The following is a 19,384-nucleotide window of genomic DNA, read 5'->3' as shown; positions in this document are numbered from 1 at the left end:
TGTTCTGCCAAGTATGTGTGGAGTGGACTTCAAGTACTTGTTTTTCTCAAGCTCAAGAAACAAATCTGAAACAATCTGTACCATACTGTTTCTCACACAAGGCCTTGGAATGTGCCACATGGAGTGACCGCCCTTGGCCTCTGGTTGTGACCATCTCAGACACGTCTGTTCTTCATCACCATTGCCGTATGCAATCTCAATGGGACTGCAAGGTCCTAAGTGGAGCCCATCAGCCTGTCTCATCACAGGGACAGGAAACACATGGCTGGCAGCAGTGCTGTGGTAGGGCTGACAAAAACCTACTTCCACCTTGATTGCCACGACTGCCTGCTTTCCAGTTTTCCTGTCTACCCCTCCCTGGAGACTTCATTAAATTTCCTATATGCCTAAAGTAGACAGGGATGGCTTCTGAGGTATAAAACCAAAGAACCTTCACTGATACATAGTTCTTTGGTCTCTGAACAAAAAGCCGCCCAAATCTCTCCCGAGCAATGGAGCACTCCGATCCATTCCCACTGCCCCCGCTCCCTCAGTGCAGCACCTGTCCCATCTGGAGTAGACCTCACAAAGGTGGGCAGCATTTTCACTGAAGCGGTGGGGTGGGTGGTGGCTCCAAGCCCCTTCTCCATCTCCTTGCGGAACCGCTTAGAGATCTCCAGAAGGTTCTCATCAGAAAGACGCATGTGGTAGAGATACTGGTCGACCTGCAAAGGAGGGGAAAACAAGAGTAGAGATGTTATCGCTAAAAGCAGTAATAGTACACATCTATGTCACGGAACAACACTCGGCCCTTCAAAAGAATAAAACCTGTTATGCCCAGAAGGTTATCATTAAAGATCATTTACTTGGAATCTGGATTATTTAATTTTGTCTAAAAGACAAAAACGAGAAACATAGGTTCAACTTTATTTCTGGAAAGTAGTAAAGATGAGGGTAAAAGCATGTTAGGGAAGAAGAGTTCTTTCCAGAAAGGTTGAGTTTAAGGTCTATGACAACACTCTGGGACCTGGGGTTCATTACTGACCCTCCTTGTTCCTCACCCACCTCGAGCCAGTCATGGCAATCCTATCATCCCCCACCCTAGGCCAAGCAGCCAGCACCTCTTGCCTTGCTTATACAATCCCCCAATTCTGCCTTTACCTCTTCTATCCATTTCCCAGCCCCAGCCAGACTCTAGCTCTTCCCCTGCTGAAAAAACCTTTCAGCAGCTTCCCATTAGAACCAAACCTGAAATCCTTCCAAGGCCCCACATGACCTGGCCTCTCCCCACCTCTGAAGCTCACTGCACACCTCTATACTCGTGTGCAAACCCTACCCTTGGGTCAGTCCTTCTCTGCCTCAGAACCCGCACATGGGCCCCACAGCCTTTATTCCATCTGCCCTGTCTCTTCAGCCCTCTCCAGACCTCAGTCCCTGGAGGCCTCTTATCCTTCTAATGAAAATCAGGCCTTCCATTATTCCAAGAACTTAGGCTTTTCCCTTCACAAAGCCATCCACAATATGTATTTCTCAGTGTCCAAATCATAAGAACCAAGGGTAAGAAGAACCATGTCTCTTTGTTCACCCCTGCATCCCTGGCACGTGCTGACACGGGGGAAAGCCTCCTCTCCTCACAGGCAGAGCTAGCTCTCCCTAGTTACTTCATTGATCTTGTTTCCAACATAAATTTACACGAAATTTCCCCAGATTTACCACCAAAGAAGCACCCTCTCGCCCGGTTTCCTTCTTGGAAGCTCCTGTCTGCCTTGGCCATGGAAATTCCCAGTTTTCTCTGATCAGGAAAAGGTCTGGTAGAAATCCATCCAAGGAGGCACTCAAATTTCCACAGTAGCCCTGCTCTCAGCAGCACTGTCCAGGACAGGTGACACTGCTGGCCGTGGACGGGTAGGGGTAGACAGAATCAGGAACATTGGGCCAGGCCCCAGCTGTCCCCTCAAGGGATAAGGGTCACAGTCCTCCCAGCTTCATGTGCAAGCTGCGGGACTTCAAGCAACCCTGCTCTTCCTAGCTCTAAAATGGCAAGGTTCTCAAGGGCAAAGCTTGGCTGATGACCACTGCCCTGTTATTCCTGTGAGAAACAAGCAAATACCCACCTGCCCCCTGCCCTTGCTCAACTTTGACAAGAAGCACACAATTTTTATAACTAGAGTTCCCAGATGAATGTGCTTGTTGTTAGTATTATAGCCTGTTATATTTTCCAGCCCTTTTATGTCAGGTCTTCTTAATTTTCTTTTTTCTTTTTAGCCAGCCTTGCAGCCTAAGATTTCCAGAGGAATGGCAAGAGGTGCTTAATCCTTTAAGAAAAGAACAAACCCAGTTCGTTCAACAGAGACAGTCCCCTCACTCACATCTGCTTTATTCCAGGCTGTATCCTAACTCCCTATGGGATCTAGGGCACATCCTCCTCTTTGGGCCTCTTTCTGCCCCTGTAGAATAAGGAAATTGGCCCTTCTTGGACCATTTCAAATATCCTGCTTAGGACACATCTTTTATCATTCTTGTAAAATCCCAAAAGGCCAAAGATTAGAGTGTGGAGTAAAATGCTAAAAACAGCTACAAGCGAGGCAAAGGAGAGTCTGTAGTGTGTCAGCCCAGCCTGCTTCACAACTGCTATGTGGTTAAAATACAACCTTGAGACATACCCTCTCACGCAGAGGGTGGGAAAGAATAGGGTAGGAGTAGAGAATGATAATAGGGTAGGAGTAGAGAATGGTAAAGGAGTAGCGAAGGGCCACTTCTCTTCTCCCTCCCCAGCCAACAGAAGACCAGGTTTGTCATGTTGGGTTTCATATTTGCAGAAATAAGGATTTTCCAGAACTCATTTGTTGCCAGCATTTATTAAAAAGCCATCACAGATTACCCAAGTCTATCAGCCTAAATCAGGAAGAACCCATGGGGATCCCTGGGTGGCTCAGAGGTTTAGCGCCTGCCTTTGGCCCAGGACGCGATCCTGGAGTCCCGGGACCGAGTCCCACATCAGGCTCCCTGCATGGAGCCTGCTCCTCCCTCTGCCTGAGTCTCTGCCTCTCTCTCTCTCTCTCTCTCTCTCTCTATCATAAATAAATAAATAAATCTTTGGAAAAAAATCAGGAAGAACTCAATCATCCCTTCTCTTTCCTGACCTCAGGTCCACGATACCTCACTTGCCTCAGCCTCTCAGGGCTATGCGGACACTGGCCCACTCCCCAAGATGGGTCACTGAGCTGGGTTTCCTATCATACTAGAAAGCCAGAATGCTCCTGAGAAGCCCTGGCCTCCATCACAAAGAGGTTTGAGGCTCCCCAGAAGGTAAACTGGTACAGCTTCAGCCCAACACCAGACAAGGCCCCTCCCTATTGGTGGGAGGAATATCTCTGGTAACCCCAGGCCCAGGGCAACTTTAATCACCCTGGAAGCCTCCTGGCTCCTGATCCAGCGACACCTGGGCTGGCCCAGGAATACTACCTCATGGCTTATGATGTTAATGTACAAAATCCAGGGTCCTCAGACCAGAGGTCAATGACAGGCTACATCTGAGAACAGCCTGAGAGGCCCTGGTGAGCAATGGTAATAACAGTAAATCCTTATGTGGCACGGACACTGTTCTCAAGGTTCTACATTCATTATTTAAGCCTCACAACAACCCTGTGAGGCAGGTAGTATTATCACCTCCATTCTACTGAGAGGGTGAAGGTGACATGCCCAGTCAGAGACCCAAAGGGCCAAGCTGGGACTGGATTGGATTGGACAGCCAGGCTCATCTGTGCTCTTGTCTACTCTGCTAGAAGAATGCTCCTCTTCTGCTGGACAGCAGTGGGATCTACAGACACAAAGGGCAAACAGCAGAGAGGGTGGCCCTTGGGGCTTGTCTGGCAAATCAGAGGACAGCAGGGGCAGCAGACGTGACTCTGAACATTGTCATGAGTTTGACACATGATAAAGTTGGGGCTCCCATATTACTACTTTCCCAAGAGTTATAGTGCCAAAAGCCTCACTGCCACCCACTCCCTACTCCCTGCCACCCTGCCACCACAGTTGGCTTTGGGTGTTACCAAGGAAGCCAGGAGAACAGAGTCTGTACTGCTCTGTTAAGACAATGCATGGCCACTTCTTGGAATGTGAGTTCATGTACACAAAGGTGGACTGGCCACAGTTCTACAGTAGTCATTCTTAGTTTAACTTTGATGCTTAAGCTACAACAGGCTAGTTAGAATTCCAGGCAATACTTCTCATCCTTACCCCTCAAAGACTCTCAACAAGTAAACAGCCTTAATTCAAGTCATGTTGCCTTTTACCCAATAGAGTACAATCACCTTTTAGTGTTCGGTGACAGATGAAAACAATCATGATGATTGTTACAGTAGTTAAACGTGTACCAAGTATTTCTTACCTGCCAGACACCATCCTATGACTTTACGGACTTAACCTCCATTGTCCTTTTGTACAACTACTACATCTCTGCTTTACACAGGGAAGACCAGAGCTATAATTCAAACTGGGTGCTTGGGACCCCCACCTCCCCTTCACCTGTCCTGCGGGCCCTCCTGGTGTGGGTGGACACTCCCTGCCCTGTGGTTTCCTGGATGACCAGAGGGCCCTATTTCCTCTAACGCATAAGCCTAAGAAAGGATGGGACAGCTTTGAAAAAATGCAACAAGAACACCATGGCCCAAACTTCCCTTCTTTCACAGCATGTTATGTGGCCACCCTGAGTTTATTGGGAAGGAATGTTTCATCACCTCATGCCACAGCTTCCTAAACATACCGAGGAGTCCACCCATCCTTGGTTGGCACTGCTGTGTTGGGGGAGGGATGGCCAAGGGAGGCAGAAGCCAGGAACAAGAAAGCAGCCTCCATACAAAGACAATTTCCCTAGATTGGGAAGGAAGTGAATGCACTTTGCAGAATCCTGCCAACCCATGGTGTGGCCAGAGGGAGGGAACACCAGACCCAAAGTCATGGAACAAAGTCATTTGAGAGCTATCAAATGTATGCAGGCCAGTCCTACTGTAATAAATACTCTTAAAAATGCCCTTGGGGCATCACGTTCAAAATCCCACCACAGGTAGCATCCACATGTGTCAAGTTTGCCTCTCTCACCCCAATGGTCATCAAGCCTATGTTGGAACGCTTCTAAGTGTGACATGCTCAGTACTCTAAATTGGTTAGCTACTACTACTGGTCAGTGCTAATTGGAATAAAATTTCTGATCAAACTGAGATAAATCCACTTCCTGATAACTTCTATCTAGGCCCCATTCTGCCATTTGGGATGAGAATTCCCAAACTTGGCTTTACATCAACATGACTGACATGAGGAGCCTTTTAAAAACATTAAGAATCCCAAGATCCATTCCAGACTAACCAAATTGACACTTTTAGCCCTGGGTGCTCAAACAGCTCTCTCCTGGAGCTGCCATCCCCCATGCCAATAATCTGATAACAGAGGGCTAGGCTCTGGGTCTACATCACCCATGGTCATTTTTACCACTTTTCTCCCTTTGAATCTTTGTAAGTCAGCAGTTAAGACATTAGGCTAAGTGTGAAATAATCCTGTGTTGATCCTGGGTGCTGGGAACTGGAAAAGATTAAACCCTGTACTTGCTGGAAACCCTTAGGTCACTGGAAACTATCAAAGCAGAATTATTAGGGCACCTGGCTCAGGTGCTCAGGGCCTTCGGCTCAGGTCGTGATCCCGGGGTCCTGGGATCAAGTCCCACATCAGGCTCCCTGTGGGGAGCCTGCTTCTCCCTCTGCCTATGGCTCTGCCTCTATGTGTCTCTCATGAATAAATACATAAAATCTTAAAAAAAAAAAAAAAAAAAGCAGAATCATTCAGGCCAACCCTCATTTTACAGCTAGTGATAGTCAAGTACAGGCTGTAGCATCAGAAAAGTCAGTGTTCAATCCTGGCTGTAGCACCTGTACAGGTGTGTAACAGTGGATGAGTCACTCTGACTGAGACCCAGCTCCCTCCCTGTCAAACAGGATGAACAGCCCCACACAGCAGTCACTGGCATAAATGAGGAACATAAAACTCTATCTACTCCTTCTCTTTTTCTCCTAGACTCCCCACTGGCCAATGGCACCCTCAGAGGCTAGCAAGGACATTTCTTAACCCTACCCTAGTCACATCCAGAGTTAACAAAACAGAGGCTGTTTCCCCAAATTGTTCCTTCTCTTTCTGTGGTTGGGTGTGTGGCCTATCACACTGGACCGCCTCTCTTTAAAACCCTATCAGGGAGAAAGAGGGAAAGAAAGGGGCTTTCCAAGCTGGAGAGACTAAGGCAGGCTGGAAGCCAATGAAGGCCACTTGCGTGCCTGGAAGCAAGCATGTGTATTAAAGAAAAAGAGATAGCAGTTTTAAATGACACCTCTTTAGCAATCTTGAGATTAGAACTTCCTCATTGGGCAAATTTGGTCATCTTTCTTCCCGTAACACACCAGTCTGAAACGCCTGTTTCCTCTAGAGAACTGTGAGTAGAGGCAGGGAAAGTTCGAATGAGAAATTAACCCCATACTCTTGATGAAATAAAATAGCAACCCAAAATGAGAAGCCCATACCCACATTTCCTCCAGACTAGCACTAAAAGGAGGGGAAATTATGCAGAGTGGATAGAGCAGGCCAACCTCCATTCAGAGGATCCCCCTCAATGTGTGCAGTGGCCTGGTGGAGCAGACAGAGCCCTGGCTAGGTATGGGGAAGCCCTGAAAAGAAAGGCCTGGAAGTAGCTGGAAAGGGACCTCAGAAAAACTGAGGCCAGGGGGCAGCCTTGACCAAGGTCACACAGTTAAGGCTACAGTGTGGATCACCTAGACACCTTCCTCTATTATCAAGAATAATAAAGGACAGTCTTACTGTTAGTCCACCAGGGCCCATGTCATCTTAGAGGCAACCCCAGTTGAATGACTGGTGGCCACTGCCTAGATCCTAGAGTGACTCTTTCTGGTCCCAGAGTGAAAATGGTCCTGATCAAACTATTCATACCCAGAAAAGAACAATATTTTGATCCTGACAGTTGGTTATATAAAGTACTACAAATCCTACCTTGAATACCTTCCTTAAGAGGTTTCAAAGGGAGGGAAGTGTAGAAGAAACTTCAAATTTCAACACCTGTAAGATTTGCATCATTCAACCCCAGAATCTCTGGTCACTGCTGCAACCTCATCTTCTCCCAATGTACAGCTTTCATGGAAAACCAATCATATGCAAAGCACTTCAGTGTACAGGAACATAATTTTAAAAGAAGTCAATTCTGGGGGCTCCTGAGTAACTTGGTCAGTTAAGCGTCAGACTCTTGATTTTGGCCCAGGTCATGATCTCAGGGTCATGGGATCGAGCCCCTCATCAGGCTCCATGCTGAGCAATGAGCCTGCTAAAGATTCCCTCTTTCCCCCCCTTCTGCCCCTGCCCGCTTCCCCTTCATGTTTTGCGTGTGCTCTTGCTATCTCTCTTGCTCTCAAATAAACAAATAATAAAGGAAATCACTTCTAGAAATGGATAGTAATGATGGTTGTGGGACAATGTAATGAACTGTATACTTTATACACACACACACACAATTTTTTTTAAAGCACTCAAGATTCATGTTCTCTAGGACTTTTTACAAGAAAGGACAGAATTCAGCTCATATTATAGACCCAATACATGTCTCTGAATTGAACAGAGGGATGGATCTCAGTAGATAACAAAGGCAAAGGCAAGGTGGCCCATGGAAGTATTACAGGTGTAAGTGGCCCATGAAAATAGCAAGCTGGGGAGACTGTGTTCTGGGATAAGAATATATATTTCCAACATACATGTCAGTGGATATATGGTGACCTAGAGAGGAGGGGTATCCTGTGAAAGGGCTCAAGACAGTGTGGGCCAAGGTCTTGGAAGGACATTATGAATTCCAGGACCAGAACGCTACTATTACATTAACTCTCTCTGTGATGTCTTTGTATTAATCTGATTGAAACCTACCGCTTTTAATCACAGGATCATAGGAAGGAACTGTGTAAAGTCGCTGTGTTGTTTACTGACCAGTTAATTCCTGTAGGGTTTGGCGCCAGGATAAAGTCTGGCTGCCCAGAGTTACTGCTTTCTGCTACAGGCCAATGAAATTCAAACCACTGACTCTAAGACAGCTGTCCTTTTTGCCTGGACTGTCAGGAAGCTCAGAGCTTTGCTCTCAGCTCCAGTGAACCATGCCTCATGTAAGTATGTCGGTAGTCATCCCTGCCTGCCTGCCCCCCCCACACTTTTTTTTAAAGATTTTATTTATTTATTCATAAGAAACACCGAGAGAGAGGCAGAGACAGAGCGAGAAGCAGGCTCCATGCAGAGAGCCGGATGTGGGACTCGATCCCAGGACTCCAGGATCACACCCTGGGCTGAAGGCAGACGCTCAACCGCTGAGCCACCCAGGGATCCCTCTGCCTGCCCCTTTTACTGAAAGCTGAGCTCTATCACCTAATCCTTTTAGTAAGGAGACAAAAGAACTAATATAGGATCAAGCAAACCCTCAGTCATCTCTACAGTACACATCCTCCTGAAAATGAAATTCAAGTGAACAAATCAGGTAAGAAAGCATAAAAGCGTCAGGGCTGAGGACACAGGGACACTAAAGCATTGAAGGACTTTCTTTCCCCAGGCTTTGCATATTTCTGATTTAATAACCCAGAACCTTCTCTCCAGAAGACGCCAGATGCACAGTAGCTAATTCCTACCTTTTAGCTTTTTCCTGACCCCAAGCAGACCAGCTGACTGAATTTCAGCTTTCCTAGCACTCTGGTTCTTGTCCCAAAGATATAATCAGGTCATATATACAGAAATTAGGCAAAGGCTTCAAGGCTCCAACCTAACTTCCCGAAAGGAAATTTAGGAAAGACCACATCCTCTTGAAAGGCTTTGACTGGTCTCATCCACTTTAATTCAAACCAGTCAAAATTGGGTTGGGGGTGCAGGGACAGGGATACTATACAGCAGGCAAGAAGACACTACCTACCATCACATCCAGCCACATATATAGATGAATCTCACAATATAAAGTCGGGCAAGAAAAGCCAGACATGGGATGTCTGGGTGGCTCAACAGTTGAGCATCTATCTGCCCTTGGTTCAGGGAGTGATCCTAGAGTCCTGGGATCAAGTCCCACATCAGGCTCCCTGCAGGGAACCTGCTTCTCCCTCTGCCTGTGTCTCTGCCTCTCTCTGTCTGTCTTTTATGAATAAATAAAATCTTTAAAAAATAGAGAGGCCAGACACAAAAGTAGACATATCTTATGAGTCCATTCTTCTGAAGCACAGAAATAGAGCTCTGCTGACAGAAGGTGGGATAGTGTAATCACTCTGTGCTGCTAATGATCTATTACTGGATCTGGGTGGTGGTTACCTGGTGTTTTCAGTTTCCTATGTATACTATACTTCAATTTTTAAAAATAGGAAGAAAAAAGGGCAAGGTCCTGATTAGGCCCTGGTCTACCCACTACACATGGCCAGAGGGCCCAAGAGATCAAAGGAGGCTGTAAGAGGTCAAACCAGAGGGAAGAGCCAGGATCTAAATGCAGCCACACATAGCCTTCCAGTAGGCTGACACAGGCTTACAGCTTCATTTCAAAAGAATTTGTTTCTTGCATTACTCCTTTGCCAGTGCCACCTCAAATCTTTGACAACGAAAACCAAGCCTCAGAGAAGCTTCCCCAAACCAAGAGCCAAGTCCCTGGCAGGACTCACTACATCCGGCGGTCAGCTGAGTGCCCTAACCTGGGGCACAGGCGTGCCCGTCCTGGGAAAGCCAGGTAACTACTGTCAGTGACCTCATTAATAATAATGCCTTCACAGACTTCTCCTGGGAGGACCAGGGCTGTGCAAAGAGCAGCAAGTTTATTCTGCAATAGTGCCAAGGCAAGGCCAGATGTCTCTGATTAAAAAAAAAAAAAAGAATGAAAACAAAAAAAAAAGATAAACTGGGGAGGAAAAGACACAGCAGATCCTCGATTCTTTAAGACTCCCTTCTCTAAAAGGCACCTAACCAATAGTAACAGGTCTGCCAGAACACTTTCCTCAGATGCGACGCGGCGGACGTCGCAGGGGCCACCAGGCCACCTAAGGGAGATTCCAGCTGACGCACCATGCGCTCACAAGCCCAGGGTGCCAGCATGAGTGTGGAGCTGACCCAGGAGGCTTACAGGCCACGCCCCCCGGATCCTGTTGCACCTTGGTGAGTCACAGGCTTTCCTGTTCTTCCAGTTCTTGCCTCAGCTGCCTGGAGTTACCGCCAGACAGACCTCAGGCAGCAGCACCCCTTCAGGGGTCCAGGAGACGGGCATCTGGGACACCAGTCTTGGGAGCCTCCTGCCCTCACACATTCTGGGCCAGCTGTGGGGCAGCAGCGCAAGAATATGTTCTGATGCACAAGACCCTGGCACAGTCCATTTACACGCCATTGATGGAGGATGCTAACTGGAGAGGGCCCCGGCCAGGGGCCGAGGGCACCAGTCTTTGCCTGCAAGGGGCTCAGTCTATTGGTGGCAGGTAAATACATTAGCAAGTAATTACAAACTGAAGGTAAGGCCAGAGCAGGCAGTTTTTTTCCCTGTAATAAAATACAGATTTATAACACTTAAACATGCATGTATCAATACTATTCTAAGGAGTGTCTCAAAAAGGATAGAAATGTGTATATGTTGACCCCACACCTAGAATGTTCTCCTCCTCTGGCCTAACAAACTCCTACTTTGCCCTTCAGGGCCCAGCACAAATGGCCTCTCCCCAAATTCTCAGCTGCTAACACACTTTTGACACCTTATGTCTCCTGCTCTCGCTGGCCCTTGCTGGTCCCAGAGGACTAAAAGCACCAACTACATGTTCCCAACTTCATGTTTGTGATTCCAGCAGCTCTCTCAGTACTGAGATATAGTAGGTACTGAAGTCATAGGTCACGGTCATGGTCACGTACAAGGGTCTGAGTGTGCAGTGGGAGGCAGTAGGAGGCAGTGGAGAGTAACCTGGGTGACGGGGAGAGTTGGCCATTCCAGAATGCCCAGGAGCTCAGAGCCTGACCCTGTTTTTCAGGCCTGAGCCCTCACTGCTTGTGACTCTGGGGGCAGCATGTTTTCTCTCCAGCTACCTGGCTGCCTGTTCAGTCCCCCTGGATCCCCTAAGGGTCAGACTCTGCCTCCCCTGGACAGCCCCATGCCAGGGACCAGAGTCTGCCCGAGCCTCTCGTCCCACAGGGACATCTGAACTCCCCACTCCCACCTGCTGCCAAGTGTCCCCTCAATCCCTGTGGATCTGTCGCTTGGCACCATGTCCAGCCCCAGACCTTCCCAGTCTGCCCCACTCATCTCACAAGCACCAAAGGCAAGGCAACCATATACCCCAGATTGTCCAGGACAATCTCAGTTTATGCTGAGGCAGCAGCCTAAGTATTAACAGTGTCTCCATTTACTCTCAAAAGTGGCCCAGTTTGGACAAATTATAGGGTTCCTCTAGGTACAGGCCACAAAGCAAATCCTGCCTTTGTTCTTGGGGAACCCACACCTGACTGATGAGAAGAGCTCATGCTGCACGACTGGTGCCAAAAGGGAAATGGGGACCAAAAAACTGGGTTCCTGCTCTGGGGCTTGTCCTATATAAAGTTGGGCTGGTCACTCAGTACACAGCACCTGGTTTCCTCATCTATAAAATGAAGGACTGGAACTAAATGATCCAAAGGTCCCTTCCCAACTGACACCTGACTCATAGCCCCATGAAAATGGAACAAGTGACCTGTCTCCAGTTGTCCCAGGCAGCTCATGCTGGGGTCGGGGGTCTGGGTTCTGAGGTCAGACTGAAATTCAGGTTTGCCCTTGAGCAAGGTACTATCCCTTTTCTTTGCCTTGGTGTCTTCATCTGAATAATAGCTAATAATGTCTACCAGGGTGGGCTGCTTCCAGGGCGGGCTACTTCAGGATGGCCAGAGTTAAGAGTGCACAGACAGAGCCCAGCACTTAGTAGTGTTTGTTATTTTAAGAGCTTTAGAAATTGGTGGGGGTTGGGGAGATGGAACTGATGAGACATGGCTAAAAGGCTTCATTGCAAGGTTGACAGAAAAATCTGGAAGGAAGTAGGAGAAAAAAATCTCTCGAATGGGAAAAAAGAAAAGTAGTTTCGCCATGCCCTTGTTTAACCCTAGTGGCTTCTCTGGCTTCATTCCTTTATCAGACAATATGGAGATGCCAGAGGAAGAGTCTAGGAATAAGGCCTTTCAAGAACATTGAACACACCTCCATGATAGAACCACTGAGGTAAGGGTGAGGAGAATCAGGAAGGCTGGCTGGGTGGGTACCAAGGGCCAGGGTCTCAGCACTGACTCACTCTCTAGTTAACTCCAAAATAAATTTTAACCAAGATCCCTCCATATAAGGAACATCGGGGAAATGCTCTGAGACCCACACACAAAAGTGCAAAAAGTATGGCCACTCCTAAGAGAGGGCAACATTTCAGGGAAACAAGGCCAAGACTCCCACCTGGGTTTGGACAAGCCAAAGCCTGTACAGGAACAAGGGGAGGAGAAAGTGGGTTCCACACAGAGGTTTGCCTTGAGCTTTGTCAAGAGGCATGGGCACCTGAGAATCAGGAGGGGCCACAGTGGACAGCCCAGAGTCCGCATGAGGGGCCAAGAGCTCTCTGCTCACACCCAAGATGGCAAGACACACTCCTCCTGATCTGCCAAAAGACTGTGGGAATGATGGTTCCCTTCAGTGAAATTCTAGGGGTCAGTGGGACCAAAACCTACCATGACCTGGTCCTATGACTCAACAGCCCAGGGTACACAGCCCCCACAAGCAGTTTCCCCAGCAAGAAGCCAGAATCTGGGGCAGACGTGAGGAAGGGTAAGCAAGCATCTCACTGGCCAACCACAGTGTAAGTGGGCCTCAGCAACTGCCCTGGGAGCCTCTGCCCTTTGGTGCGGGGGACTGAAGAGGAGGGGACTAGGTTTCTACAGTGAAAAGGATGGAACTAATGCTATGGTCAGTCATGCCTTCCAGTGAGGATGCTTTAATCTGTGGTACAATGACTGTGGCATCACACACACACACACACACACCCTACCCCCCACAGTGGGGAGGCTACTTCCCAGGGGACCCAAAAGAAAGCAAGTTAGAGAAAGAACTCAGGAATGGTTCTCCTATGCCCAGGAAAGAGACAGTTTTCTTTCTTTTTTTTTTTTTTTAAGAATTTTTTTAATTTATTCATGAGACACAGAGAGAGGCAAAGACACAGGCAGAGGGAGAAGCAGGCTCCCTCTGGGGAGCCTAATATGGGACTCGATCCCAGAACCCTGGGATCACGCTCCGAGCCAAAGGCAGATGCTCAACCATTGAAGCCACCCAGGGGCCCCAGAAAGAGACAGTTTTAGAAGGCAGAGAGGGCAGCGAGGACGCTTCCTTATCCCTCAGCTTCACGAAATTTCCATCTCTCTGTCCTCCTTGTCTTCTACCCTAACCCGACATGAGATGGCATCAATGTTCCAGGACCCATATGTCCTAAAAGCCCTTGGGAAAAAAGAAACAGGGCCTCTTTTGCTCCTGCCCAGATGGACAGCACAGTAGGATATCTAAGAATGTAGTACCATATGTATGTAGTCTTCTATGTACTAATATTTAACACATACAGAGTTGACTATGTGTCAAGCACAGCTCTAAGAGCTTCACATATACTAACTCTCTTTAATCCCTACAGTAACCTATGAGGGTGTTATCCAAAAACTCTCCACTTTACCAGAGGAGGAAACCAAGACCTGGAAAGATTAAATTAACTAACCCAAGTTCACAGGGCTGGTTACATAAGGCAGGACTCAATCCTGGGAGACTGGCTCTATCACTCCCCATACAGCCCCTTCCAATATGACTGTTGGAGTGGCCCTTAATGAGTAACACTAGCCCTGCTTCTCTGTTCCCAGCTAGAGCAGCACCTGGGCTCATGTTCCACCAGGCTCATCGGCTTTGTTCACAAGTCTGATGGATGCTTGGCCTTGGTGGAAATCCCAGCAACAACCAGGTAAGAGTCTCCTGGGGACAACTGAGCAGACTTCTCTCCCACTGGCTTCCTGCAGTGCTTACATTGTAGGCATTTTATTGGTGGAAGGCAGAAAAACAGTAACCCAGGTAACCCACCCTTCTTCAACCAGGGGTCATGGACATCTGCTGACTGCTGTGGTCTGCAAACTTCACCTCAAATTCATCTATTCATCTTTTGTAAAAGGCCACTCACCACCATGATCTCTTCACAACCTGCGAGCTGAAAGCCAAGGTCCTGGTTACAGCTACTATTAACTAGCGGTGTGATCATGAACAATGTGCTATAAAGCTAAAGGAAGGGATGAACTATGTTCTTCTAATACAGTTTCTCAACCTACGGATATTTAGGGCCAAAAATGACTTTGTTGCAAGGGGTTTTCCTGTGCACTGTAAGATTGAGTAGGTCCCTTGCCTCTACCTCCTAGAGGCAGCAACACATCCTGACCCACCTACCTGGTGATAGACAAAAATGTCTCCAGACATACCAAAGCCCACTGGAAGGCAAAATTGCTAACACTTGAAAACTATGGCTCAAAAGAAGTCATAACAAAAACAAAACAAAACAAATAGAATACAGGTTTTGGCTCTATAAACTTGGGAGGCTGGGAATTTTTGCTCTTTATTATAGGTTGGCATACAGATAGCCCCTCATAAAAGATTGTGTGGCCCAAAATGCCAACAGCACCAAGGCTGAAACACCTGCTTTAGGAGTAAAGCAGAAAGAGCCACTCCAGTGCAAGGAAGTATGGCCTGTCCCTCATGAGCATATGATATTAAGACTCAGGCAATGAACTCTGGGATCTGATCTGCTCTCTGCCACCCCCCACCCCTCATTCCACCCCTGGCCCCCCACTGCTTTGGAAAGGAAAAGACAGACAACACACAGTGTTGGAAAACAAACCAAACTTGCTGACTTCAAAATTCAACAATGATAATGAGGAACCCATTATCAAGAGTCGTCTTGTAAAGAAATATCTGAACAAAGAGCATCAGTTTTCTAGGGTTCCTGAGGTATTTTAGTACGTCAGATCTCCTTAGGCTGGCTGCCAGATTTTGAGAAAACTGTTGTGAATTGTGCTGTTTTGATTTCCCCTGGAAAAGGGCCCCTAACTGCCCTCAAACTCCTCAGGGTGCTGGAAACGTTCACCTTTGAAAAGTGATGTTTGAAAAAAAAAAAAAAAAAAAGTTGGCTTTGTCTGAGGAGCCTCAGAGGGAATTTTAATTAACTCAATGGTAAAGAAAAGTGCTTCCTAGCACTGTCTGAAATAGTAACTGGCAAAACATAAATAAATAAATAAATAAATAAATAAATAAATAAATAAATAAATAAATAAATAATAGCAAAAAGCTACAAAATATTTCTCCTACCATCAAATGCTTTTGAGCAAGGAAGGGACAGTATTAAGACACTAAGTATTATGTACACAGTGAACAAATGAGAAACCATATCTGTCAATGTCAGTTAACTGGGTCAAGAATAATCTTAGTGAGGTTGTGGTCAGTAGTTTACTCCTGCTACTTTAAACCCTTCCCAGAAGATTAATGGCACATAGTAGGTGCTCAAGGCACACCAGTCAAGGCTCCCTTCAGGTCTCCAACCTCTCACCTCGTGATGCTCCCACTCTTGGCTCCTGCCTTATTTCACTAGACAACTGAAAGGTATCTGAGTTTCAGTTTCTCACATCATAGCCAGAGGGCCTGGTACCCCCAGTAAGTTCTCAAAAAAACATTAAAACTCTTCATCTTTCTTGACTCTTGGGGGCTCTCTGTTGAATTTTCTGCCTCCAAGATATCCACCCCCCCCCATAAGAGTTGAAAGCCACCCCTCCCTCACCCAGAAAAGAGCTCAAGTGAGCTATCTATATTCCATAATCAGAGTGAAAATATGACACCACTCTATGCATGTTAAAACAATTTGGCAAAGGTCTAAAGCAAGGCATGCACACTTCATTTCACTTCTAGTTAAAACTCATTCTCATTCCTAAGAGGCAAAAATCCTTTATCTTGAATATTAATTATACAACAGTTAATAAAAAAAAGAATCCTCTATCTCTCCACAGAGAGGACAGAGCCTTGATTGCTGGAAGACAGGAAAACATCTTTACCCTCCCTTTCTCCCTCCCTGTGTCCCCCACCCACTCCCTTTCTCCTCAGGATCAGCCTCAGGGTCAGGATCAGCCTCAGGCCTTGATGAAAGAAAAGCCCACCACCTTTCTTTTTTTTTTTAATCTTTTAAAATATTTTTATTTTTTATATTATGATTTTTTAATAATAAATTTATTTTTTATTGGTGCTCAATTTGCCAACATATAGAATAACACCCAGTGCTCATCCCGTCACGTGCCCCCCTCAGTGCCCGCCACCCAGTCACCCCCACCCCCCGCCCTCCTCCCCTTCCACCAACCCTTGTTCGTTTTCCAGTTAGGAGTCTTCCATGTTCTGTCTCCCTTTCTGATATTTCCTACCCATTTCTTATCCCTTCCCCTCTATTCCCTTTCATTATTATTTATATTCCCCAAATGAATGAGACCATATAGTGTTTGTCCTTCTCCGATTGACTTATTTCACTCAACATAATACCCTCCAGTTCCATCCACGTGGAAGAAAATGGTGGGTATTTGCTTCGAATGGATAAAGAAGATGTTTATGTATACAATGGAATATTACTCAGCCCACCACCTTTCTTAATATCCCTTTATCCACCCATCCCTTCAGCCCTGTACCAGCCATCCCCCAACCTGCCTCTCACTCTCCTCTTCCGGCAGCTCTTCTCCAGAAAGGTCCCCTCCCTTTTCCTCACACTCACTAAGTACCTCATCAGTGGCCAGAAATAGTGGCTACAAAGGTGAGCAGCCAGGATTCTCGCTGCCCTGAGGAAGGAACTAGAACTGAAAACCACCTGGTCTAATGCATGGTGGGCTGATAAAAATGCCATGATGGGGGCACCTGGGTGGCTCCGTCATTTAAATGTCTGCCTTCGGCTCAGGTCATGGTCCCAGGGACCTGGGATCAAGCCCCCATGGGGCTCCTTGCTCAGAGGAGAGTCTGCTTCTCCCTCTGCCTCTGCCCCTCCCTCCACTCATACTGTCTTTCTCAAATAAAATCTTGAAAAAAAAAAAAAATCATTGGTCATAAGAACTCCCATTTAAAAAAAAAAAATGCCACGATAGAGAAAAGCACCTCGTGTGAAGAACATGGCATTCAAAGGAAGGGTGATGCAAGTCCTTGGGGAGTGAAGGGGTCAAGGCGCATTCAACCAGCAGGGTTAAAAGGCTTCTGAAATGTTCCAGTCTGACTTCAAAAAGAGACTGGAAACAGAGAAACCCTAGGAGGTCTCTGAATTAAGCCAGAGACTGGTTGACAAATGTGTAGCAATCAGAAAGGAAAGTCAATGAAATGAGTCCAGAGCTCCCAGCCAGAATAGCCAGAGGGTACTGGTGCCATTAATATAACCAAGAGAAGAGCTGGTTGCATTTCTGGGCATGCTGAGTGACAGTGCTGCCATCATCCCAGAGTGAATGCAGACACAGGCCAGGATGGAGTTGACTATTGTTCCCAGGAGCAGGTGAGTGTGGTCAAGAGCATGGGGCTCTGGAGCCCAACTGCATGGCTTTAATTCCCAGCTCTTACAAAAAAATCTAGTGACCTTGGACAAGTTCCTGTGCCTTTGTTCCTTACCAGTAAAACAGGGATGCTGATAATAACTGCATCTACTTTGTGAGGTGAGGTTGTTAACATTAATGTGCTAACACATGTAAAGAGCTTAAACCAGTGCCCGGTACACAGTAAGTGCTTTATATGTTTGCTCTTGAGTTTCAAAGCATCAATCAGCAAATGTGAGCAAATAACCCTTACTCTCCTCTTATTGGTACAAAACACTGGACTTGTTCATCAGGAGACAAGGTGGGTGGGGACTAGTTCTAGGTAGGTGAATCTAAGTTTTCCATGCCTCCAACTACAACCCCGAACATGTAAGATAATGATTTCAGGAGAGTCCAAATCAAGGCTTTTTCAAAAGACTCTCTAAAATTAAAACTCAAGCTTCAGCCTTCTCTCCTAATTTGTTCTTGTAGCAGGAACTGAAAAAGAGGCTTCTAGGGGCACTTGGGTGGCTCAGTCAGTTAACTGACCTTGACCTCAGCTCAAATCTTGATCTCAAGGTCCTGAGTTCAAGCCCCACCCTGGGCTCCACACTGGGCATGCAGTGGAGCCTCCTTAAAAAAAGAAATAAAGAAAAGATAATTCCAAAATATTCTCTGATTCTCTTTCTACTTCCTATCTAATGGCAGCTGTAATCAAACAGCTTTACTCAACTACGTCTAGAGACCAAGTCCCAGATTCTGATACCTGGTAAATTAAAGGCCTGACTCTATTGTGCCCCCATTGGTAATTTAGAGGAAGGACACCCAGTGTCCACCCAGACACTTCACAGGCTAAAAGGAAGCTGTGAGTGTAGTTAAGAGTAGCCTACAAAAGACACATTCTACTTTACCGTGTTTAATCATCACAACTCCATAAAGTGGACAAGGCTGCTGCTGTCACTCCTGTTTTATAAAAAGAAACCAACAGTCCAAAGAGGCAAAGTGACTTGCTCAGGGTCCTGTGGTTAATAAATGACAAAAGAGAGATTAGAACTCATTTCCAGATACCCCAGCTTATTTATTCTCTTTCCACTCTGGGACAAATGAGATGATCGCCATACCAAGACAGTTTGAGTCTTAGCCTCCTTCCTCTGGATTAGGGGAGAGTAAATTGGTAAAAGAATTAAAATGTCCTGGAGTGATATTCACACGACTGAGAAGACCTTCACCAAATTAATAATCCTCCAGCTTCCTACTTTAGGATTGCCAAGGGATGAGTCTTGCCCAAGGGTTAACTCACTTCTTGGGCAGAGAAGCCCAAAGAAGATGCCAAGATCCTACCGGCTCACACACACATTCTTAAACTGAAATAAAGTGCAGAGCAGGGCCACATCCCAGGAGTGAGAGCGCAGCAATCTTTTATTTAGAAGCAGAGTAAAACTCAACTAAACCAGCCGCCCACTCCTTCCTACTCCAGTCTGAGGCTAAATATTGCCATGTTTTATTTGGGGGTTCATCTGCCACCGCTCTGAAAACACACCTTTGCTCTCGGAACCCCCAGGATGGGAGTACGAGCCCGTCGCGGCGCCGAACAATTATATCAAGATATTCTCCCAAAATGCGTTCCCTCTAAGACAACAGAAATCTCAAGTATGTAATTGGGCAACGCTGTCATTGCCTCACAGCTCGGGACACCCCCACCGCCGCCTCAGCCCGTCCCGTCCCCTCTTCTCAAGTCCTAGCTGAGGTCCAGGGTCGGGGGCCCGTCCTGAAATCC

At 46.8% G+C, this 19,384-nt stretch overlaps 1 protein-coding gene across 1 annotated transcript in view; it reads right to left on the bottom strand.

Annotated features, from left to right (window-relative positions):
* HK2 (hexokinase 2) overlaps positions 1-19,384 on the bottom strand; it is a 62,535-nt gene that overhangs the window by 41,566 nt on the left and 1,585 nt on the right. Inside the window, exon 2 of the mRNA XM_025994455.2 lies at positions 542-704. Coding sequence (XP_025850240.1) covers positions 542-704 — 163 coding nt within the window. The remainder of the gene's footprint in view (positions 1-541; positions 705-19,384) is intronic.

The sequence above is a fragment of the Vulpes vulpes genome, chromosome 8 (assembly GCF_048418805.1).
Source record: "Vulpes vulpes isolate BD-2025 chromosome 8, VulVul3, whole genome shotgun sequence".
Taxonomy (NCBI): domain Eukaryota; kingdom Metazoa; phylum Chordata; class Mammalia; order Carnivora; family Canidae; genus Vulpes; species Vulpes vulpes.
This window is presented reverse-complemented; position numbering and strand designations above follow the sequence as displayed.